This window comes from Leopardus geoffroyi, chromosome D2, assembly GCF_018350155.1.
Source record: "Leopardus geoffroyi isolate Oge1 chromosome D2, O.geoffroyi_Oge1_pat1.0, whole genome shotgun sequence".
NCBI lineage: Eukaryota > Metazoa > Chordata > Mammalia > Carnivora > Felidae > Leopardus > Leopardus geoffroyi.
The window spans coordinates 79,985,579-79,999,749 of record NC_059334.1 but is presented as its reverse complement, the minus strand read 5'-3'; the positions used below and the strand labels follow the sequence as shown (position 1 = coordinate 79,999,749).

General features: G+C 51.6%; 1 protein-coding gene across 1 annotated transcript in view; it reads right to left on the bottom strand.

Moving 5' to 3' along the window:
• Nucleotides 1-2,377: 2,377 nt before the first annotated feature.
• GPR26 (G protein-coupled receptor 26) overlaps nt 2,378-14,171 on the bottom strand; it is a 28,459-nt gene continuing 16,665 nt past the window's right edge. Inside the window, exon 3 of the mRNA XM_045439147.1 lies at nt 2,378-4,996. Within this exon, the coding sequence (XP_045295103.1) occupies nt 4,765-4,996 (232 nt within the window). The 3' untranslated portion in view covers nt 2,378-4,764. The remainder of the gene's footprint in view (nt 4,997-14,171) is intronic.

Genomic DNA, 14,171 nt, shown 5'->3' with positions numbered 1-14,171 from the left:
TCCCCAATGGCACCAACCTACCTTCCTGGAGACCATGGCCCCTGTTTTGTGCTGCCCCTCAAGAGTCTCTCCCTGCTGCCCCGGGACTTACAGATTGTCCCAGATGTCTGAAAAGGACACACTAAGAGTACCTGCATCCTAGGGGCCTGGTACGTACTCTGTAGGATGCACCAGCTGTTAGAGGACTATGGACCACTGTCATTACCAGGAGCTGCTCCCGGGGGACCCGGCAGGGTCAGCCTTGCTGGAGGAAGCGGGGAACCCAAAGCAGACCCACCCCCAGAGCTTGGCATTCAGCGCTGTCTCTCTCTGGCTCTGCCTCAGCCTGGCTCCACTCCCGCGGTATGAGGCGGGGTGGGAAGGGTGTCGGGCTAACTGTGGTTAGCGGCCGAGGGGCCAGATGCCATCGGCTCCCACAGCCAGGCTGCCGGGGGCAGAGGTGGAGTCGGGGCCCGAGCAAGTGTCCCCGTGGGGCCCTCTGAGGACCGGCTTCCTTCTCTCGAACAGAGCGTCCTGGCCCCGAGCCAGCCAGGGCTGACATCCTCTACCAACAGCCTCGTGCATCTGTGTTCACGACCTGAACACAGTCTCACCGGATGGGAAGAGGCTGCTTCGGAAATACCTTTGGAGGGGTGGGTGGCAGCTTGTGTTGGTCCCTCAGAGTCTTCCGAAGACGGGTTTTGAGAATTTCGTGGAATGAGCACTCTGTGTGCGGCTCTGAGAACAAAATGAGTCAGCCCTCGAATGAGGCTGCAGACTGAACTATCTGGAGAATTAGGGAGAGATACAGGCCGACTGAAGCGGAGACACTTAGGAAGGCCCAGCTTTCCGCAGAGTTTTATCCCGGTGTCCAAGATCATCTTTCTCAGGGAAGAGTGGGGAGGCCGCCCGCAGCAGTCCCCTGGGCACTGATGTTTGAAAATGCAGAATCCCGGGTCCTTCCCAGACCTTCTTGGACAGATCTCCGAGGAGGGAGTACAGGAATCTACATTTTGAACGAGCTCCCTTGGTGATGCTTGTGGATAATGAAGTTCAAGAGCCAAAGGCTCTGTTCCAGGTGCTTTAGACCTTGCACAAAGGTGGTGGGAACCACAAATGTATCCAGGACCTCACTCTTCCCTGCGGTGCTCGTGGTCCAAAGGATATGAGCTGATGCAGGGAATATCTGGCACCTGATAAAATATCCTCATTAAAACCAGAGGCAAACTGGCTATCTTGCATTTGGGTTAAATTCTAGAAACGCACAGCCACAGGCCACACCACAGCACTGGCTACCTGCTCCCACGTGTGTAAAAGGGTGGCAACCAGACCATGGGCACGGTCTGTTCTTTCTGTCTCCTCTCAGAGAGAAAGGCACCATGAAAAAGAAAACTAATCTCACAAACATGAGGAGAGAGGTTTACTGCTCAGGGTGATAGAAGGCTGAGCTGAGGGGCGCCTGGGCGGCTCAGTCAGTTAAGCATCCGACTTGAGCTCAGGTCACGATCTCACGGTCTGTGAGTTCGAGCCCCACGTCGGGCTCTGTGCTGACAGCTCAGAGCCTGGAGCCTGCTTCGGATTCTGTGTCTCCCTCTCTCACTGCCCCTCTTCTGCTCATGCTCTGTCTCTCTGACTCTCAAAAATGGAATAAATGTTTAAAAAACATTTTTTTAAGAAAAAGAAGGCTGAGCGGAGTCCCACAAGGAATGTTCCATTGGCATCAGGTGGCTGAAGTCAACTTCCCTCATGACCCGGCCCATTTCTAAGTAAAAACAGGTTGGCTCTTAGTGAAACATCTTTGGGAGGTCAGCCGAGCATGTGATATACAGACCCCAGAAGCCATGACCCTCACCTGAGCTAACAGTTCCTTTAGTGGGCCTTGGGGCTCAGAAATTACCTCCTTCCAGAAGTGTAAGAAAAAGCTGGAATAGTGGCAGAGTGACTGAAAAAGCCACCGGGGGCTGGGATTAAAACCTATATTTCCGATCATGTCGGGCTAGAAACGGAGCCCTTAAGTGTGGGGTTAGGAATCGGATGGCCCCTCCAGGCCAGGCTTGATTTCCAAGCTTCCTGGCATGTTCTCCCACCTGGTCTGGCTGTCCCCCAGAGTCTGGGCCTTGAACCTTGAGCCTCATGCTAGACTAAAGTCAAGTAAGTAATCCTAGGCCCCCTGCTCTCACTGTTTCTGAGTGTTTTACCTGAGAAACCCATGTTACTTTTGATAAATTAAATCACCAAATGAGGTAGATAATTCGCCTGGGAAAAATGAAGCCAGGGGAAGATTTTATAGACTGCGTATAGATGAATACCAACATCCAGGTAAGGGTAATTATAACAGAGTGGGTTGGTGCTGCCCGTCAATGTGGTGATTTTCTCCTTACTTCTCCTTGGCTTTTAATGCCTGTCTAAATGGTAATGAAAACACCCTCTCAGCTTATCTGGCCTTTTGTCTCCGTGATGCCAATATAACTGCTTTTATTGTGGGGTGGTTGTTTTTTTTTTTTTAGCAGTCCTAGGGGTCTGGCAAAAGTTATGACATGTATCTTTAAGATACACGGGGGTGTGGGTGACACGTCTGTTGTTTCTTAGCTCAAGAAGAGCTAAAAGAGATCCAGTTGCTTCCAGGAGCTTAATATGTTGCCCACATGGAATAAGCAGGAAGAGGAAGTGACATTGATGAAAACACATTTTGCTGCTTGAACTTGACTGTCTACTAACCTCATCTACTAGGTCGCTACTACTCTATTGGCCAAGTTTGAGGATATTTGTGTGAAAAGGGAGCTAGTCGGATTCAATTGTGCATATTTTCCTGGCTCCTTACTTGTTTTCGACCTCATCGGTACTTGTTTGGCGTTGGGACAAGGCGGGGGTGAACAGCTACCTGTCACTAGGAAAGAGCCACAAAAATGAACGTCTACGCGTGCAGCCCAACGTGCCCTGTATCAGGGCAAGTTTCCAGTAACACACAAAGTCACGTCTGGGCAGTGGTGTGCTGGTAGATGCTTCCACAACCAGCTCTCAGGGCAGAAGTCCTTCCTTGTAGCCTTTGTGAATTTTCTTGGTGTAAATATTCTCACCACGGCTGATGTCAAGCTACCAACGTGAGATCCCTGAACATGGAATTGGGAAGGGACGTGCCCCACTGGCTCCCCCAGGCAGGTGTGAGCACACCTCCAACTATAACCGAACGGTGCCAAGGCATCAGAGGCTACGTCTGTTCCCGTTCTAACCTGCATGAAAACCTTGAAAGTAGGCAAGACGAGGCCGGGATCAGCTCTCTGTTTGTCAAAAAGGGGAGCTGAGGTGAATAAGACATCTTTGCAAATAGATTCACACAACATTTCCCCGTCTTTCCATACGGGGGCCACCTGGCAGTAAAAAGCGTCGGGCTCTTCCCAGTTGGTCCCTGTTGGACCGTGTCCTCCCCTCTGTACTTCCAAGGTCAGAACACACAGGGCTGGAAAGAGAGAAGGAGCCATCGGAATCTATCGCTCCCCATCCTTTCCACCCTGGAGGCATCAGAAGGGAGCGCTGAGAAGTAACTGTTCTTAGCCTCCACAGGTCATCTGAAATGGTAAACAAAGATGGATGGGCAGAAAGCATGGCCCCCACACCTTGGCTTTTAGTCAATCAAGAAGGGGCCGTGAATGCATTGGCATAGTTATTGAAGTTACAGTTTTCAATGAAAATGTCGCTCTCCCTTCATTAGCACAGGGCACTTTCTCGATCACCTGGGACAGCCTCTACTTTCTGTTGATAGACTCAAAGAGAATAGGAATGGAACCCATAGGATGATGGAATCCAGTGCCTTAGAATCAATGCTACAACCCTGCTCAGGCCAGTTCTTGGGGGTGCATCACACAGGATGTGCCGGACAAGATGTGCGACACGAGGTGAAACGCTTCCTGCCAATTCAGGTCACGACCAGGGGTGGGGGCACCAAGCAGCTGCCTTCCTCCTGCCTCTCCTTGGCTCCAACAGTTATGACATGTGAATCAGAAGAAGGTGACTTCAAGGTCAGACCTCCAAGAACATTATTACATGTATTGCCTGCCTATTTAAGCCGTTTTCATGCTAAGATTGTCTACACACACAAACGTCAGCTTTTGGGGGGAAGAGAGGGACCAGAGTTTAATCCAATATAACCGTTTCTCAGACAACTGCTTGGCCACAATTGGGTAGCCACGGGTTGCTAAACATTTTCCCCCTTGGGCTCAGGGTCCCAAGAGTCCCGGCTGAGCACAACTGAGTGAGTACCTGCTCGGTAATATTTGGGTCAAAGCAGCCACCACGACCATGTGGAGAACAGCAGCCATGCTAGACGTAAGGCCGAACGGCCACTGCCAACCTTACTTGCAGCATGACCGATGTCCCATGGAGACCACCTCTTTTCTTCAGCATGGAGCCCAACGCCTACTGGTTAGGAAGCAGGTGGACGCCATGCTTTCCCACCTGCCACCAGCACTGCGTGTCCTTGATCATGACTGGACTCAGTGTCACTCCTGGGGAGCCTCTGGTGAGCCCAGGCCCTCAAAGGAGCTTCTCAGAAAAAAAAGCCAGAGGAAGCAGCCACAGTCATCCTTTGGTGCAAAATAGGGACAGTCCAGCCTCTGCCCTTGAGGAACCAGGAAGCAGGCTTCAGAGCCCCTACAAGCCAGGGAACCGGGACCGCTGGGCCGGCCAGGTGGGTGGCAGCTGGGGGTGCCCACCCAGGACCCCGAGCCCCCCCCTCCCCGCTTCTCACCAGCTGTCTCCTTCCTCACTCTCCAGCAGGAGCGGCGGCCTTCACTCAGAGACCGGCAGAATGTTCTGGCTGTGGGAGTCGCCGGTGAGGCCCGAGGAGTGGAGGGAGCGCCGGTGGAGAATCCGGTTCAGGATCTCTTTGCAGCTTTTGCGGTACTGGTGTCGCAGCAGGGAGTACACAAAGGGGTCAGACGCGGCCTTGCTGTAGGCCAAGCACTTGGACAGCACCCCCCAGTGGGAGCCGATGGGCACCGAGGAGGACAGCTCCACCAGCCTGCGGAGACACGGGGAGGCCGTTACTGAGAGCACAGCCTCCTGGCGAGCCTCAGCTTCCCGGGACTGCGTCCTCAACAACAACGATGGCAACTGCGATTTACAACAGTAACAGTAACGGACGGTGGACATTCGCCAGGCACTTAGTTTGTTCCGGCTACCGGACTCACTGCATACTTTACACACGTGACTTCTTGGACACCCCCCTACCCGCCCCCCCCTGCCACCACCACCCCTGGCCGGAGATGTGACTATCTCTGTTTTACGAGTGAGGAAACAGATGTCCAAGGAGGTTAAGTAATTTGCCTAAGGTCTCACGGCCAGCAAATTGTAAAGGCAGGATTTGAACCCAGGTCTGTCTGACTCTGGAGCATAAGCTTACCTGAGAAATAGGCTAGTGGCTAATAGTGTCCTGGCCGCAGGCTCCCACTCTCCTGCTGTCCTGCTGTGTGACCCTGGGCAAGTCGCTTCCCTTCCTTGGGCCCGGAGGTTTTAGATGAAAACCGAGGCAGTTAATTAAGACCATCTCTACAATCACTGTAACCGGAAGAGGCCGATTCTCTGCTTCGAGTCCAGCTCTGCCCTCCTGAGAAGGTGGCCTGGGAGGGAGGTCTGCGAATAATTTTGCAACCATTCTGCCAGTTCCCAGTACATCGTGCATCAGGAAGAATCTACAGATGAGGAAGGCCTCTTCCTAGGGTTGGGATTCGGGGGGGCCCTTGGCAACAGCAGCAGTCAGGTACCCTAAAGTGACCCTCATTCTTTGGGAGGGGACGAGGGGAGACACAGCCCATGTCTCAAAGGGGTATTTTTCTGTAGGTCGCCCGGTGCCCATTGAACAACTCCATTTAATGGTGCTAATGTGAGACTGTGGGGAAATAAAGGCCTTCCTCTGTGTAATGGAACCCCCCCCCCCCAAATCAAGTCCCTTACTCTCCTTTCTCTACTGTGTCCAGCACCGTTGGCCATATTTGGACATTATGCAGCATTGGCACAAGGTAGAAAAGGCCACAGACTGAAGATCATAAGTTACCCTCTGTTTGCTGTCAAATGAGGAAATTGAGGCCCAGAGAGGAGACGGGGTTGCCCAGCGTCACACAGCAGATTGTGAGAGAGGAAGGTCCAGCGTCTGTGCCCTGGGATCTGGCACCTGTATTCTCCGGGGGGAGGGGGTGTCTGCAGGATGACGGGCAGCAGCGGTTCTCAGTGTGGCGGGCCGCCCAGGTGAGGCCCCGGCTTCAGAAAGGACTGAGCTTGGGCTGTCACTCTGTGCGGCCAACCTGCGTGCTTTTCCTGGCTTCGGGCCGAGGCTGTGGGGACAAGCTCACAAAGGGAAGGAGGAGAAAGCCGGTGGGATTTGAGCCTCCTGTGCAATGCCCCTTTTTTGAACAGCCCCTTAACGAGCCCGTCTGAAGCCCCCCATTTGGCCTCCTGTTTCTGGCGCCATTGGCTACCCTTGCTCTCTGACCTCATGGGGGGACGTGGCCTCGTTTCTGCTCATGTCCTTGTTAGCCCGAACGGGGAAATGGAGCTGTTAGCATTTGGGAAATCTGTACTTTAAGAAACCTATTTTGGGAAGTGAGGACTTGAAGGGGACAAAAACCCTCAATTTAGAATTCACACCTAATAATGACAATGGAATAGCTGAATGCCAACACATTGTCGCTACCCAAGGCCAAATGGCCTTTCCAAAATGTCTGCTCTTCTCTGTGTCGCTGAATTCAGTTCTTTGCATCCCTGGCCCTCCCGAGAGGATTCTTGAAAGAGCCAAGTATCATTAAACCATCGGGCAAGAATGGCAACATTATTATTTGCAGGCTTTGTAGATTTCACAGGCTAAAACTATTCAGGGCAACATAAGATTTCACCACTGGATAATTAAGAGATAAAATCTACTTCAATCGCTTCTCGGAGATTTTATGCGAAGTCTGAACCCTCTGCCTGGTTCAGTAATAATCATTGCCAGCTGAGTGTCTACTTTGAGCAAAACAACTGATGTGCACAATCTCTCCTCTTACAATTATCCTGTATCCTGTGTCCTGTAGGAGGTATCATTATTCCCATTTTACAGACAAGGAAATCAAGGCTCAGAGAGCCAGCGAAACCCGGTTCCACTCTACGGCTGCCCAAGTCCTGACTAAAGGCCACGCTGGGATTCAGATCCAGCCCCGCAGACTGGACCCGATGAGCTCTGCATCTCTCCCAGCCCCGGGACCGCTTCTCCACGGTTACGCGCTCCCCAGAACCTCGTCACTTGCCCCCGTCCACAGTACACACAATGACTCCTGTTCCGAAAAGCCAGTGCGTGGTCCTTGTCAGGGCCTCCGGGCAAAGAGATGCTCTGGATCAGCACAGGCCTGGACACTGCTCTGGTGTGGCTGCTGGGCCAGCCTGAAGTGGGGATACCCCTTCCGTGCTTGGGTGTGGCTGGCTGACCCACTTCCTGCCTTTCCTGTGCACATGGGACCCCCCCCCCCCCCCCCGCCCCACGCTGTGCACCTGCTGTGGCTAGCTTTGCTCGGACCTAGCTCTGACAGTTCCAAGTCTCCGTTCGTTTGAGGGGACCGAGAAGGGGCAAGGATTTCCACATTGCCACAACTGCTTCTTTCTAATTCTAGATCTGGGCGGGGATAGCACGTGGTTCCCTCCAGCTGACCTTTTACAGAGGGAATCCTCCAGCCCATCTTATACCAAGTCTAGCTCCGCTCACCCCCTCCGAGCGCCCTCCCCTCCAGGAGAGGGAGATTGCCAGTTCTGATCAGTCAGATTCTCCTCGTGGGCAAGGTCACTGCGTGCTAGAAGGTTCCTGCCATGCTCTGCCTCTTCCCTCTTTAGTGAACGAAAAATCCACGTGAGGGATTACTGAACTCCCCTCTCCTGCCCCTACCGACAGCTCTGACCCACGAGCCCCGAGTTTAGGGCTTATTGGGCTCAGGTGCAAAGCAGTCCTTTGTTTCCCTTTGTTATATCACCTCCTGGGTTGAATTCTCTCCCCCAAATTCATATGCTGAAGTCCTAACCCCCAATGCCTCAGAATGTGACCTTATTTGGAAATGGGGTTGTTGCAGATGTAATCAGTTAAGATGGGGTCAGACTGGAGTCAGGTAGGCCCCTAACCCAGGGTGCCTGGTGTCCCTATAAAAGGGGGAAACTTGGACACAGATGCACACGGCGAGAAGGCCATGTGAGGATGATGGCAGAGATTGTGTGATGCTTCTCTAAGCCAAGGAACGCCAGAGACTGACAGCAGACCCCCAGAAGCCAGGGGAGAGCCCTGGAACAAACTCTCCCTCATCCCTGGCCTCAGAAGGCACCAACCTTGCCATCACCTTGATCTTGAACTTCTAACCTCTGGAACTGACACAATGCATTTCTATCGTTTAAGCCACTCGGCTAATGGTAGCCTGAGGAAGCCCATGGGTATGTAGGAGGCTGTGAAGCAGGACTGGTTGTTGTTGCCCTTAACAGCACAACGTGGCACCGAGCCCCCACCCCAGTCCTAGAGCCCCGTGTGCAGCAAGGTGGATGCCGGGGTTACAGAACCGTGAGGGCACTGCCTCTTCTCTGAGCCTCCTGCCCCCAGCCCCTGACCTTCCGTTAAGCACCGAAGTGACTCTCCACGTACTTACTGTCTGGGGTGTGAACCAGAAAGACCTCTGCCAGCAGACCCTGTGCAGGGGGAGACATTTATGCTTCTCTGCTCAAAATGCACCCAGGCCTGCTCCCAGAGCCACAGTTCCTTGTGCATGTCCCCTGGGGTGAGAGCGCACACTCTCATCAGCAGGGCAGGGGGAGGAGAGGGGAAGGGGGCCAGGAATCTGCTTTTCCAAGGGTTCCAGGCGACTCTGAGGCAGGTCGGGTCAGAGTTGCTCGGTGAGCTCCTGGGGGCATCCCGGCACTGCCAGGATGGTGGGAGGTGTGAAATGCTACAGGGTGGGGCCGTTCACAACTCGGAAGCACAGCACAGAGATGTGTATTTTTCTGACTCAGGGCACTGCAGAGCAGATCCCCGCAGATCCCCCGCCTCCACCGGTCCAATGTGCCCGGCCCCCCTTCTACACCCCTTTGTTCTGCATTTGTTGCAGGGGGTGAGGGATTCTTCCTGGGAGCCACGCTCTTCTCTCTTGGCAACAAACTCTCTGATCGGGGTCACTGGCAGGTCTCTGTCCTGGCTGTCACAGCCTAGGGCTGGAAGCCCTCCCCTCTCATCCCTCCCCTGCAGGCCCCACCCCCACCCAGCATCCGGGCCAGTCCCCGCCTCTGGAAGGAGGATGGGGGTACATTTGCCAGAACTCCATTCTCTGGACGCCCAGAGAGACCAATGTCTCAATTCTGCTCGACAATGAGAGTCCCCAAAGAAACCAAGTTCTGGGGTGAGGATAGGAACAGTAATACGGGCAGCTGTAGGCCCGGCAACACTTCTGGGTCCCCCAGGGCTCAGTGCTTCGATAGCCACTTCACAAACGCTGCCTCAAGCCCCTGAGAGTGCTCCCCCTACGGTACAGAGGAGGAGCCACGGCAAAGTGATGCGCCAGTCCGCACGGCCTGGACGTGGAAACACCAGGATTTGAAGCCGGGGCTGTGGGCGCCAGGGACCAGGTGCCTGCCTGGTGCCAGGCTGCCCCTCCCACCTCCTGGACCCCGCTCCAGGGTACCGTCAAAGACCTTTACCTTCAACTCTCACACTTCACGTGGTAAATTGGCTCTTTCCTCCATTTTGAGCTTATTTTGTGTCGGGTGTAAGAAAGCGGTCCAGGTTCATTCCTCTGTCTGTCGCTGTCCAGTTTTCCCAGCACCACTTGCTGAAGAGACCGTCCTTATTCCATTGGATATTCTTTCCTGCTTTGTCAGAGATTGGCTGACCATACATTTGGGGGTCCATTTCTGGGTTCTCTATTCTGTTCCACTGATCTGTCTGTTTTTGTGCCAGTACCACACTGTCTTGATGATGACAGCTTTGCCATGCAGCTTGAAGTCCGGAATTGTGGCGCCTCTGGCGTTGGTTTTCCTTTTCAACTTGGCTTTGGCTATTCGGGGTCTTTTCTGTTCCATACAAATTTTAGAATTGTTTGTTATAGCTCTGCGAAGAATGCTGGTGTTGCTAGACTGCTTCGGGTAGTACAGACATTTTCTCTTCCAATCCATAAGCATGGAATGTTTTTCCATTTCCTTGTGGCTTCTTCAATTTCTCTCATAAGCTTTCTACAGTTTTAAGCATACAGATCTTTTACCTCTTTGGTTAGGTTTATTCTTAGGTAGTTTCTGGGTTTGGGTGCAATTGTACATGGGACCCATCCTTTGATTTCTTTTTCTGCTGCTTCGTTGTTGGTGTGTAGAAATGCAACTGATTTCTGTATGTTGATTTTATATCCTGAGACTTTGTTGAATTCACGTATCAGTTCTACCAGTTTGCTAAATAACAGAGAACTAGCTGGGGGTTCCAGAGGGGAGGTGGTTGAGGGGACGGGCTAAACGGGTGATGGGCATTAAGGAGGGCACTGGCTGGGATGAGCACTGAGTGTTGTATGTAAGTGATGGATCACTAAATTCTATTCCTGAAACCATTATTATGCTATATGCTAACTAACTTGGATTTAAATACAATTAAAAAGCAAAAACAGAAATAAAATATCATTGGACATAAAAAATGAAATCGGTGGTAAATTGGCACCCTCTCTTTCTATCTTACATGCCTCCATCATCTCTCCTGCCCCCACTGCTGTGTGCACACGCACACGTGTATACACACACACATGCACACTGGGCACCAAAAGCAACACGGGCCTCACAACATTCTTTGGGAAGCCAGCCTCAGGTCTGGAGAACTTGGTTTGTGTACTTTGAAGACCTGTAAGTAAGAAGCTGACACTTTACATTTTCGTGAGACATGAGAACGGAAGGCATTTTATTAAAAGAGTATTAACACTGGACAACCAACTGCATATTAAACCCCTCTGCTATCTACATAATTCCATGACTTTGAAAAGCCACAACAATGGTGCTGTCAGATCCACTAATGCTTCAAAGCCCCACGCTGGTGACTTGGGACAGCCATAATCGTTTCTAAGCATATGTTGCTGCAAAGATAATAGCCTTACAAATGCTTCTAGACATGTGAATTTTAATTCAGAAAAATTTAATTAGAGCTTTTGGACGAGAATCTGTTGCCGATCTTCAGACTCTGCTCAAACACTTGGAAAAAGTCAAATGTGACCTAGCAGGGCTTTGAGGGACACAAGAGCCAGTGTCTGTTTTTGAAGGTAGTGGGGGCGCTTGGGTGGCTCAGTCGGTTAGGCGTCCGACTTGGGCTCAGGTCATGATCTCTCGGTCCGTGAGTTCAAGCCCTGCGTCGGGCTCTGTGCTGACAGCCTGTTTCAGATTCTGTGTCTCCCTCTCTCTCTAACCATCACCCATTCATGCTCTGTCTCTCTCTGTCTCAAAAAATAAATAAACGTTAAAAAAACTTTTAAAAAAAGAAGGTAGTGACTCCTATTTAGAGTGAAGGTGGAGATTTCCAAGTGTTTTCCACGGTCATCCGACATGCTCCAAGGTACAGGTGCGAGTGGCTCTTCGGTTGGTACAGTTCAGGGACCTGTCTTTCTGAAAGGTATTTGCTGCACAGCCGGCACTGTGCCAACCAAGTCTACTGATGGCTCCCGCTGCCAGAGCTGATGGCCTCTGGGTCCTAGTCTAGGTCTACCCAAGCTGCCGTCAGCCGTGTGGGAGGTCAGAGGTGACTCCATGCAAACCCACCACTTCTTCTAGCGAAAGGTCTCACGTGCCTACCTGTCTTCACCTATGGGTGCTGTAGGTGCTACGCCGGGTTCACACCGAAGTGCTTGGGTATAGGAAGTTAGATGGGTACCCACCCTGCAAATGGCCATCTCTGTATTTCCAGTTGCCTGGTCCCCAGGCTCTGGACATGTAGCATGGCTGCGAGGCTAAATTATTGCCAATAGGCTCGACACTGACCTTTAACCCTTGATTCTGCCAGCGGCTACTCTTGTGACCATAGATAACTCATCTCACCTCTCTGAACCTCTGTAAGGTAAGGATTCTAGCGCTTACCTTGCAGGAGAGCTGAACTAGGTGCAACCAGGTAGGCATTGGTATCTCCTGGGTGCATTACAGGTGTCCAATGACAGGTGACAGGTGCCGTTATAAAGACTTTGTGTTCTCCAAGAAGGGAAGCCTGAGAACCTATTTGAAGACCCGAATGGTTCTTGACTCAAGACTGATGCTTTCTTACCTGAGAAAGTTATCAGGCGGATGTGACTAACTGGGGACAAAGAGAAGGACCCCCTCCCAGCCCACCAGATCTTGATCAACTCAAAAAGGTGGCAGAGGTCACAGCAGAAGCCCCCTCTCTTCTCCAGTGTTCCAATTCCGCCAGCTCCCGGGGTTCACCACAGGGGTCCTGATGTTGACCTGAACCCTTGCACGTGTCCTCACTTGTAAGGCTGGAATGGGTGAAAGTAGCAAGACAGGCCACCGGGACAGTCACTGCAGTGGTGGGAAACATTAGTGTCTCAGCGAGCAGCTCAACGTCGGGTTTAAGTGACACTCGAATGGCTTGCTCCCAATCATCTCCAAAACTGCACCATTATGGTTCTGAGTGGGTCAAGGCACAGAGTGCCTTCCTACAGCCTTATGGGAGCAGAGTGGGAACCACCATGTTCCCAGAAGAGAAGCAGATCAGTGCGGCGTGAGGCTTTGCACAAGCTTTGGTTTCAGGCAGACCCGAGCTGGAACCCTGGCCGGGTCCATTGCCAGGCAAGGCTAGTTCCCGTCTGAGCCTCAGTAGCCTCATCTTGAAATGAGGAGGTTGTCGAGGCACGAAGGATGGCACAGCCCCAGGCACAGAGCAGGGACTTAACGGGATTATTCTCAGAGACACGGGGCTGGTTCTTTTCCTCTGGATTCCACACGGTCAGCCAGTTACTGCCTCAGTGGCTTTGACTGTTATTTCCATGCACAGGAGGGAAGCAGAGCATAATCCAGGAGAGATCTAAGCAGATTGCCCTCCCCAACTGCGTGGTCGTCAGCCATTCCGTTGACGACTTGAATAGAGCCAGCATCAGAGGGAAGAGGAATTCGCCCCTGGTTTCCCCCTGCCCCACTGGTTGACTTGAGATGTCTTAGCTCAGTTTCTCCAGCCCTTGGACCTGGTCCAGCCCTTGGACCACGACTTATACCATCAGCTTTCCCAGTTGGCTGGGCCTTCAGATTCAAGCTGAGCTACACACACCAGCATTCCTGAGTTTCCGGCTTACAGAGGGCAGATTGTGGGACTTCTCAGACTCTTTTTTTCTCTGTCTCTCTCTGTCTCTGTCCCTCTCTCTCTCTCTATTATCTATCTACCTATCTATCTATTATCTACCTATTATCTATCTATTATCTATCTATATATATATACATATATATATATTATCTATATATTCTCTATCTATCTGTCATTATCTACCTATTATCTATCTATTATCTATCTATTATCTATCTATATATTATCTATATATTATCTATCTATCTATCTATCTATCATTATCTATCTATTATCTATCTACCTATTATCTATCTATTATCTATCTATATATATTATTTATCTATTATCTATCTATCATTATCTATCTATTATCTAGCTATTATCTATCTACCTATTATCTATCTATCTACCTATTATCTATTCTACTTGTCTGTTTGTCTGGAGGGTCCTTATACAACACAGTCATTGACAAGCCTTGGTAATCTACCCCTGGTGGGTAAGAGGGTTCTGGGGCAGGGGCTCACGGAGCCATGTCTGCGTGCCAGGCACTTCTCTGCCACAGCCACAGACGTGAGTGAGAAGCAGGGGAGGACCTTTCTGAGAGCTCGAAGAGCTGGTAGACAGCCCACTGAGGTTGGAAGCCCAGCCCCACCACTGACTCAGTGTGAGACTCTAGGCAATGCAACTGCCCCCCTGCAACCCTGTCCTTGGTTTCCTCCTGGGTGAAGTGTGTGTGTGTGTGTGTGTGTGTGTGTGTGTGTGTGCATGAGAGAGAGAGAGAGAGAGAGAGAGAGAGAGAGAGAACTGGCGCTGTGGTTCTCAACACCACTCATGACTGGAATCTTCTAGGAGATTTTGAAACCACCAATGCCAGGAGCCACACCTGGCGATTCTAATCTCCAAGTTGGCAAAC